Consider the following 10,758-nt stretch of genomic DNA (forward strand, 5'->3'; position numbering starts at 1 on the left):
GATAGTTGTTTATAAATAGATTTTTTTTCTTAGTAGAATACAAATATTCACCAGTCCTTCTGATATTTCCAGCTGAGATCATCCATTCTTGGTTACCTTCCCTAGTTCCTATGGAAGTTGAGCTAGGAATAAAAATTGCTTAAATATTAACTAAAGATGTAATGTGGAAATGGGAATCTTCCACTACTAACTAGCATTGACTGAAAGTTAAATTTACCAAAATAGAAATATTTATGTAGAAAAAGTGCATCTGCCACTCCATAAATGGCAATCAATCAAAAAAGCTGCCGATTTAAAACATGATCTATGAAATGAGACATTATTCTGAAGTGTTTAATCACTAGAGGCTCAAGATGAGAGCCTGGATGGAATCCAGTTGCCAACTGTGTAATTTTAGACTTTTATAGATGATCTCACAAACACAAAGCACCCGTCCTTCATAAATCCCACAGCCCCTCTAAACCCCATGACCACAGAGGGTAAGCAGTCAAAATGATATTCCAAAGTGCAAGATAACAGATTCAAATCAGTGCCATGAAAGAATAATGTGGGTCACGGTGGTTAATAACCATTGATGCTGTAGCTGGACAAGAGCTCCAGCTATAAATATTCATAGAGCATACCTTATTTTCTTTGTATCTACTGAGATCAGCTATGCAGTATTCTTTGAATAATTTATCATAGTATTTCTTTGCAAGTCTCTTCTCCCTAAATCCATAAAAAGTATATATTATATTTTCAGAAATCTAATCACAGTTTACTACTTAGAAGAAATATCAAATAGGTGATGCATATATAATATAAATATTAATGCTAAAGAGGCCTAATACAGACAGATGTGGTGACTGTCTGGAGATGAACTGTTAATGGTGGCTCTCAGAGAGTGAGATGGAGATTTACTCTTCATTTACTACCCTCGGTGATGTCTGACTCTGAACACCACTTTCATGTATTTTGTTTTCCCAAACTATTCAAAACATTTTATAAGGAACATACAATAGCTTATTATAAGACAACAAATAATAGCATAATTATTTTTGAAGACTAGGTCAAACAATTACAAGTAAATTTAATTGCCAAAGATCACCCAAGGAAGCAAACCAGAATCAAGAGTCCTAAATGTAGGTTTCTATCCTTGATTCAGAAACTGTCTATGAAAGAGCCGAATGCCTTCATAAATGATGATTAAGACAATACATACTGGGGCTGTAGAGATGGCGCAAGTGTTAAGAACATGTGTTGTTGTTCTTCAAAAGATCTTAGTTCAGATCCCAGCACCCATGCTGGGTGGCTCACTATCTCTTCTATTCCAGATCTGGACAATATGATGTCCTCTTCTGGCCTCTAAAGGTTCCCAAACGCATATGTGCGCACACACACACACACACACACACACACACACACACACACACATATAAAAGAGAAAACAGAATAAGAAAGACAAGACTATAACACTTGTTCCATTACATTCTAATGGCTACAACTGCCAAGCCATTCTAACCAGTCAAAGCTCCTGCCAACAATTCTGATGACCTGAGTCTGAGCCCTGAGATACACATGGTGAAAGAACAGAACCACTCTTCCAAGTTGTCCTCTGCCCCTCCACACACACACAAAATAAGTAATGGAATAAAATTACCAAGTCATATCTGCTTCATCCTCCTCATTCCATAGGAATCTATGATTTTCTCGTATAACATCCAGATCTGTCTTATCATTCTCCCTAGAAAATAAAAAATTTAATTTAGTATAAAAATAAAATTAGTCAGATTTAAGCAAAATAGTGTTGAAATTTTTGAAAACTTGAATAAAAGAATAAATAAAAATATACTTTAATTTGGAAATTTTTATATGAAACAAATTTCAATATTTTCAGAAGCTACTTAAGAAAAAATGCAAGAAAGGAATGAGTTCCATAGAGAATCCAATCCATTCAACTCTACAGTGGGTTAATTATACAAATTGTGCTTTGTTGCCAAAGCAAGGACAAAAAAGCTCAATAAACTCTAAGTGAGGAAATGTGAATGAAAACAAGTTTCAGAACAGATCTGAGTAACAGATCTCAAGTTTCAGTAATGAGCTCTCCATAATATGCAATGTTATATCATTTTACTAGTTTCCTGGGAAGACCAATAAAGGAGGAAAAAAAATAAAGATGTTCAGCTTGGAAGTAGAATAAACACTTGAGCAGTATGGGCTCAGTGGACAGGGGAAGGTAAAAATGGGATAGCTAATTTAACTATTCAATTAAATAATAGTTGTATTCTTTAGGGCCCTCCCTACTCAGATAGTAAGTCAGAGGGGAATCTACGCAAGACCAACAGCCTCGACACAGGAAGAATTTTCATGTGTGGGAAATTCCAAGTGAAGTCTCCTGCTTGCCTTATTTTTTTAAATAATGTTTTTTACTTTTTTGAGATTATAAATGTTATTACATCATTTCTATCTTATCTTTTCTTCCTCCAACCCCTCTTAAATACCCTCTCCATTGCTCTCAAATCCATGGCCACTTTTTCAATTGTACCATGAAAGCTAGTCCTTAGGAAGGAGGCTTTCAGATCAGATTCATCTAGGGTCATCTGAATCTTGTGTCTAAGTGGCTGGTGTCCTCAGCAGTAGGGACTTATCTCCAACCTCTAGGGAGAAACCAGGGCAACAGCAATAGCCTATATTTGGGGAGTCTTTTGGACATTGCCTTATTTTTGCAAAAGCAATCCTGGACACTACAGTCTAAATGTGTCATTGTTTCAAAGGTCTTATCAACAAGATACAATAGCATTTCTCACAGGAACTGATATTTCCAGCATCACACCTGGTTCAACCATGAAGACGCTCCTTAAGGCCTGTTGCCAACGAAGTTACAATCGCGGTCCTAGCAAGCCATCTGCACTTGCTCTACCAAACTATGGAAACTTCACGACACTTACCCCAACCGCTTAAAGTCCTCTCTTTTGCCACCATAGTACAAAATATAGTCATTTACAAACTTTGTGTGCCTTTGATACTGAAATGCAAAACATTAAGGATTTTTGTAGCTGTTCAGAAGTTCCTCCATTGTAATATATTACTAAATAAAAAGAAAGCATAGTATGAGTCTATCTAGCATTTTTAAATGTACAAATCATGAAGGACAAACACAGCAGACTTTTGCTCTCTGATGAGAACATTTCAAGCATGTATCACTTACAATGTTTGGAATCTTTTTCATGCATACATTACTCTTGTGATAAAAACGTAGAACCACCAGAGGAAAGAGGGAGCTTTCTATTCTGTTTCTAGACTGCACACAGCTTTGTTCTCTCATTCAGTCTAATAATTGTAATACTACAAATAAATTGTGGCTTCTAAATTAAAGGTAAAAAATTAGAATGTATTTTCCATTATTATACAATGTAATAATATTAAAATATATAAAAATAGCATGTGTTTATAAAATTTAATCCCAAGAACATTAAGGTTTCAAAAACAAAGGCAAACCTAAGAAGTCAGAGGGGGAAGGATGCTTGCTCACACCTAGCAGTCCAGCATTCAAGAGGCCAAGGCAGTAGGAACAACAAGAGTGTCTGCCCAGCCTGAGCCTTGGGGTAAAAGAGTGCCTCAAAAAAGAAAAGAAAACGAAATAAATAAATCACAGTTAAGATTCTTTTCTTTTTAATATTCAGAGAATCCACACAAGTATGTATATTTTTTCATGCAAAATAACAAGATATATGAACATTTAGTGTTCGTTTAAAACCTTGGCAGCACTCTCCATACTCAAGCATATGCAAACTGAGCTGTCTCAACTTCAGTGACTACACTCTTACAGACACAGTAATTTCACTGATCACAGTGTATTCTAATAGAGTACTTAATAAGAACATGAAATTGAGGGGAGAGGTAGCCCAAACACCTCAAGGCCTGGGTTCAAACTCTCCAACTACCACTAAATGGGCAAGCTATTAGAACTGCTAATTTTTCTGTAAGGAGCTAGATGACAAATTTTGTAGGCTTTGCAGTCTAGTGGTTTCTGCTGTCACTGCTCAGCTCTGCTAGTGTAACACGAGGCAGTCGTAAGCTACAGGCAGAGCTGTGGTTAACACAACTCCTTGAGCAAAAACATGGCTTCCTGGAAGTTTGGCTTCCAGGAGACAGAGTAGACAAAAAAATTATTCCTTCTCCCTACTTCTTAAACTAAAAACTCCAACTTTGGGCATTATATATAAAAACAAATACAAGCCTATAAAAGATGGTGATTAAAAGGCATACCAGGGACTGTCCTTGTATTGAAGTACATTCATTCCCCAGGGTTTTTTTTGTTTGTTTGTTTTCTATTTTCTTTTTTGTTTTGTTTTTGTTTTGTTTTGTTTTATTTTGCCTCATTTACCTCAGACTTGGCGGAGAGGCTAGCTAGCAACTTGAAAACATCAATAGACAGTCCAAAACAATTACAACAGCCTGCTCTTCCTCACCAAAAGGCCAAGGGTAACTCTAGGAAGACTACTGTGGTAGACTGAATAGGTATGGCCCCCATATATTCATGTGTTTGAATGCTTGACCGTAGGGAGTGGCACTATTAGGAGGTGTGGCCTTGCTAGAGGAGGTGTGGTCCTATTGGACAAGAAGTGTCACCATGAAGGTGGGCTTTGAGGTCTCTTATGTTCAAACTGGGCCAAAGATATTCTCCTCCTGGTTGCCTGTGGGAGGTCAATCCCCTTCTGCTGCCTGTAGATCAAGATATAGAACTCGCTGATCCTCCAGTGCCATGTCTGCCTGCATGCTGCCATGCTTCCTACCATGATGATAATGGACTGAACCTCTGGAACTATAAGCCAGCCCCATTAAAATGTTTTCCTTTATAAAAGTTGCCTTGGTCAGCCACTAACTTTTTGGTTTAGGGTTTTTTTGTTTGTTTGGTTGGTTGGTTGGTTTTTGCTTATTTTTTTGAGCTAGGGTCACTCTATGTAGCCTTGGCTGGCTTGGAGCTCACTATGTAGACCATGCTGGCCTCAAATTCAGAGATCTGCCAGCCTCTGCCTTCTGAATGCTGGGATTGAAAGTGTGCACCACCACACCTAGCAAAATTACTAACTTTCAACATAGTGACTACTCCATTGTAGCTAAACATACTCTCCCCCTCCCCCCCAAAAAACCTGGGGTCCTCTACCATCCATGTCAGAAACACAGCACCTATATTTTCATTCTCACTAGGTGCACTAACACCGTCAATGAAAGTGTCAGGGAAGGGGGAACATACGTTTCTATGTTTATGGGCGATAAGACCATTAAGCTAAGCTAGGCTGCCGATGGGTTAGGAGGTAACAGAGACTTTTTAAAAATCTAGAACACAATAACTTAAAGGAAAGGAATAAGATAAAAAGGCGTCATATGGTAACTCTAGTGTGGAGCATCCTCTCCTCAGTCCTGACCTGGGAGTGAACACTCAGGTCTTGTCTGGCCTCTCCTGTTCTCTAACATCCCGAGTAGCATGATGTCAGGGTAACAGTGCACGACACCATCTGACTTAGAGCTTAAGTCACCCGTCGTACCTGAGGAACAGGGCAACAGCAGGCCTAGAGATGGCACTCAGACAGGCTTAATTTTAAAACAGAAGTTTTGCAGAAAATTTAAAATAGCCAAGAACCAGGTAGAACGGGAATAAATTAAAATGATACTAAAGAAGACAAGAACAGAAAAGGGAAGTGCTGGAAGCCTGACAGGAACATGCTGGACACTTGTAGGTTCATGGACTTTTTAAGTCTATTTATAGACCACAACTAGTATCTTTTTCATTATTTTTACCTCTAATTTTTCCTATCTATTAGTAAAAGAGAATTATACCTGAGAATATAAATGGTAAATTTCTATATCAACAATTTAACCTGTAAATATAAAACTCGTCTACTTTACTTGACAAGATTTTGATTTTGAAAACTTAGAAAACATGGCTAACAAGCAACATACTCTATTAGTTATAAAAATATGACTATAAAAAGGATACAGCATCCATAGCTATGAGATGAAACCTTCTATTTCTTGCTTCTTCCCTGTTTAAAAGAGAAAAGTTTAAGTAAATTAAAATGTCCGTATTTCATTAACATAATCAAATCCACAGGTTCTGAGACTATAAAACAGCTTAACCCAAAGACCATCATAACACCAAAACAGCACACCTGTCCAGCAAGTCTGCGGCAACTTGTTTATGAGCCACCTTTCCATGCCTTTCTTTTTGAAATGGTTTTGCAAGCAGCAACTCATCTTCGACTGTCCTAGTGTAGTAAAAAGAAAGTGTTAAAAGTTGATTTTTCTTGAAGGATGCAATCTGATTCTTCCCATGTTCCTGACTGCTGGGCAAGTAAGTGTTCTACTAGTGACCTCCGTCTCAGCTGTCTTAGGAAGGTGGAGGCGTGCTGGAGGAAGTGGATCACTGCAGATGGCCTGACATTCTATAACCAGGCCTCATACTTGCTCTTGGCTTCCTGACTGTAGACACAATGTATCCAGCTACTTCATGCTCCCACCTCCACATGTTACCCCTGCCTGCCTGAACCCTTCATGCTCCGGCCTCCACATGTACCCCTTCTCACTACCCCTTCTTAAATCTTGACCCAAAACAAATCTTTCAGTTTCTTCTTGTCAGGCACGGGTTCACAACACAGAAAGTAACTAACACAAAGTAAGGACTTGACTTTAAAAGTCTCTGATCTTTAATGAAACACTTTGCTTCTTAATTTTATTTAATACTTATAAAATGGAAAAAATAAAATAAAATGGCTAGTTCTAACCAACAAGTTCCTAGTTCATTTATCACCCTAAGTTATCTGTAAAGTAGGGATAATGAAAATTTAACAGTGCCCAACTAAATCTGCTCAACTACTATTTATAAACCATTTGAGGGAGGATCCTTAGTAGCTTAGGATGGCCCAGAAATCACTATGTAACCAAGGATAAACCTGAACTCCTGATGCTTCTTAATCTATCTCTGAAGGGCACGTACCACTTTTCTTTACACAGCACTAGGGCCTGAACTTGGGGCTTCACATATCCTAGGCAAGCATTTACCGATTTAGTTTCATCCTCAGACCAGAAAGTAATGTTTTTTAATGAAAATCAAAACAGAACAAAACAAAAAACAGTGCTGGAGAGATGGTTCAGCAGTTAAGGGCACTGACTGCTCTTCCAGAGGTCCTGAATTCAATTCCTAGCAACCACATGGTGGCTCCAATGTCCTCTTCTGGTGTGCCTGAAGACAGCTAAGTGTACTCATATACATAATATTAGTAAATCTTTTTTAAAAATAAAGAAATCTTTAAAAAAATACATTGTTATAATACTTTATAATTATTACTATTCTTTTGTTATTGATGAAGATTGATGATCTTACAAAATGTTCAGTCCTAGTTAGTGATTACATATTAGTCTCACTATGGAATAATAAACCAACTTCTCTAAGTTCTGCTACTATGAATCAAGCATCCCTATGTTACTATATAACATGAAATTTCTAAGCACTGAAAGCTAAGAACATTGCTCCTAAACACAGCAATTTGATGAAGATGTAGCCTCCAGCTAGACATGGCAGTTCATGCCGGGAATCCCAGCACTTTTGAAGCTAAAGCAAGAAGATGGTGTCTTAGTGCAGCCTGGGCTATATAAGGAATTCCAGGCCAGCCTAAACTACATAATAAAACTGTCTCAGGAAACAGTAACAACAAAAGAATGTGTCCTCCTTGTGAGGCCCAGGCTGTCTAGGGTAGAGGATTTTGGTCCTCCCAGTTTGGACCTGCCCCTCATTCAAGAAAACATCACAACTGTTCTGAATTACAATTCATCCTCCACATGCATCTCACTGGGAAGACAAGCACTAGCAACTAAGTCTCCTTGAAGCTGTGACATTTGCAGGCACATAGTCCTAACAAATGAAAACAAACAAACAAAAATTCAAAAAACAAATAAAAAAAACAAAACAAAAAAGCATGCAATAGAGAAATCGTTCCCTTTCCCTCTATCCCTTTCAATAAACTCCTTCACAACGCAACTTCACTTTCCCCACAATTACCTCCAAACTGGAATCCATTCATTACTGTGTAACGTATAAAACCTCGATAGCTACAGCAGTTGTTTCTACGTGCAAAGTCAATCCAAAGCCTTTCCATATTATTTATTTATACTTCATGTCCATCTAAAAATAACATGAATGTGGATCAATAATGACTTACTTCTTCCTCTTCTTGCTGGATCCTCCACCCTGCTCCTCATCACTAAAGTCCGAGTCATAGCCTCCGTGCCCGTGCATCTGCAAAGGAATGCGCAGTCAGCTGTGCCGACCTGAGCTGCAATACTCAGGAAACACAAGAGTGAAAAGTAAGTGATCTTCAACAGCCACAGGCTTTACAAGTCATGCAGGCAGATCGCTGTCTATGCAGCCACCTAACACTTTCACTCCCTTTGAAATAAGCAGTCAGATACTTCAGAAATGCACACGTTTTCCACCTTTAATTGCTGTTAAGGGAACAAGGACATTAATCATTGTTCTTTCCAGTGAAACCTAAGCCTGGATGCTGCAAAGCAACAGCATGCAAGGGGCAGCAATGCATCACTTTTGCTTCTGTTACACACCCCCTAGAAATGTTTCAGCCATTGACAGACCATTTGGAAAAAAATATAAACTGTTGCCTAGTACTTCAACTATACCTTCTACATGTGTAGCTACACCCAACTGTGCACATACCATTATGTTACAGTTATCTACAGTAATAATTACAATAACATGCTGTATAGGTTCACAGCCTAGAAAGATACTAGTTTGGGAGCTGCAGTAATGCAGGTGTTTGACGGCTGTACCACTGTGTCAGCCTGTGGTGCATCAACTCTGTGATGTTTGAACAATGAAGAAATTGCAAGGTGTATTTAAATGTCTCTCTTACTAAGCAATGAATGACTATCTTCTTACTTCATCAGAGACACAGTGATAAGCACTTTATAAACCACGGTTATGATTTTTCAAGTTATACACAAGTACTTGCATTTTAGGAATGTAAACGTAGCTAAACCGATCTTTTTGGTTCTTAAAGCCCCAGTTTCAACAGTCTCTTGGGAATATTAGGCACAACTTTCCAGAATCAGTGTTTGCAAACAGTACACTATCAACTGGTTAAAATTTTTCCCTTAATTTTTAAACATGAATTTTGTTTGAGGCTTCCTTACCCCTAGGCTTAGTCAGTTTTACTATTTTCAGACTGACGTTCTTGGAATTGCTGAAAAGCTTCAGCTGTCACTAAGCTGTGTCTGAAAAGGCATTTGATTCTAACTTTCCACAGAGTTTGGAGCACACGTGAGCAAGGGCATAGATGATGTCACTATTGTATGTCATCAGTATTCAACTCCTACAGCTGAAAGGAGCCAGTCCAGGTCAACTGATGCTATTTTTCAGCTTTGGTATTTTGTGTCAGCAAGTGCCCAGAATATATAACAGATATTAATAGGGTTAAAGGTGGGTTGCAATCTCTACAGCTCAAAGAAACCAGTCCAGGTAAAGAGACACTAACTTTAACTTTAGCATTTGTGTTGGCAAGCACAGGTAGGACAGCCAGTGTTTCCATTCTTGACTACGTTCCTTATGTCACTCCATCTGTTAAATAAGGTAGCTATGTCAAATCATTAAATTCTATGAGTCTCTGTAACTCCATTTTCAAACTTGGGTGTGTGAGTATATACTTGTCTTCCCTATCCCACCAAACGCTAAAGAGAAGACGACAGCCAAGCTTATAGACACAGGTTTGCAGGCCCCAGTTCCCACCTTCCCTGATAGACATCTATCATTGTCTTATACACCTAGACGTCACACCTTTTGGCATATCTTATCACAGCTGTTCAAATTATACTACTCCCTAATTCTATATTCTCACTTGCTTCATATTTTGATGGTGGAAAATCACAGTGTGGAGCCTGGAGCTTTGCAGCATCTAAGGTCTGGCTGGCACAGATGCTTTCTCGGCTTCCCAACTTATGTAAAGGTTATGTAAAGTCCGGACCTCGAAGGAGGAAGACATCGAGCTTAAAGAGTTTGGGGACGGTATCTAGTACAGTAAAAACCTGTAAATATGAGCTAGTAGATCATCTTGACCCCTGGTCCCCGACACTTCATCAATCCCATGAGCTATCTTAACACAGTAGCTTCACTAAAAAGCTCTCACTCAAATCATGCTACTCAAATCACCAATCGACTGGGGTTAAGCAAATCTCGAGAATGGGGCTTCTGCTGCCTCCAGAATCTGTCAAAATAAAAATTAGAAGAGGAACAAGTTTCAAAGTCCTCTCTGATACCAAATACGCCCACGATCCTCCTTACACACCCCTTCCCTTCCGCTCCTCTCTGTTTGGCAAGTTCGCCCCAAGAGTCCTGACGACTGCAGCGACGACCCACGGCCTCAGCGAGCCGCTGCAGGTCCGCGCCGGTCCTCCAGAGCCACGCAGCGCCGCCACGCAGCGCCGCCACCCGCGCCGCAGCCACCACTCGCTGCACCGCTGTGCCTACGGGTACCGGCTGGGAACCGCTTCCGGCCAGGCTCAGAGGTGTGTCACATCTATAAGACACCGTTCTCCGGCGCGCCGACCGTGTGCTACAGCCAGAATGGCTCGGGGTAAACAAAGACGGCGGGGAAAAAAAGGCCTGAAAGAGGAAACAGAGGCTCTCTGCTTTGGTCCCTCATTTTTCCTTTGGGCCATCTCCTTTTATCTCTAGGGAATCCAACATGTAGTTTTGGCACTGCCCAGCCC

The 10,758-nt window shown here is 39.5% G+C and overlaps 1 protein-coding gene across 7 annotated transcripts in view; it reads right to left on the bottom strand.

Annotated features, from left to right (window-relative positions):
- The window catches only part of LOC114626178 (protein FRA10AC1 homolog), a 33,444-nt gene extending 22,907 nt beyond the window's left edge, over positions 1–10,537 (bottom strand). For 2 of the 7 annotated variants that reach the window (XM_028773527.1, XM_028773533.1), the window contains exons 1-7: positions 9,888–10,282; positions 8,199–8,275; positions 6,153–6,248; positions 5,981–6,026; positions 2,928–3,004; positions 1,640–1,723; positions 624–708 (exon numbers count right to left, since the gene is read on the bottom strand). In XM_028773527.1, the coding sequence (XP_028629360.1) occupies positions 624–708; positions 1,640–1,723; positions 2,928–3,004; positions 5,981–6,026; positions 6,153–6,248; positions 8,199–8,275; positions 9,888–9,944 (522 nt within the window). In that variant the 5' untranslated portion in view covers positions 9,945–10,282. Of the gene's footprint in view, positions 1–623; positions 709–1,639; positions 1,724–2,927; positions 3,005–5,980; positions 6,027–6,152; positions 6,249–8,198; positions 8,313–9,527; positions 9,611–9,887; positions 10,283–10,334 lie in introns of those variants that run through there. The other 5 variants (XM_028773529.1, XM_028773532.1, XM_028773531.1 and 2 more) reach the window with 5 other exon arrangements.
- Positions 10,538–10,758: the final 221 nt, after the last annotated feature.

Source organism: Grammomys surdaster, unplaced genomic scaffold (assembly GCF_004785775.1).
Source record: "Grammomys surdaster isolate TR1022 unplaced genomic scaffold, NIH_TR_1.0 229, whole genome shotgun sequence".
In the NCBI taxonomy this organism is placed as follows: Eukaryota; Metazoa; Chordata; class Mammalia; order Rodentia; family Muridae; genus Grammomys; species Grammomys surdaster.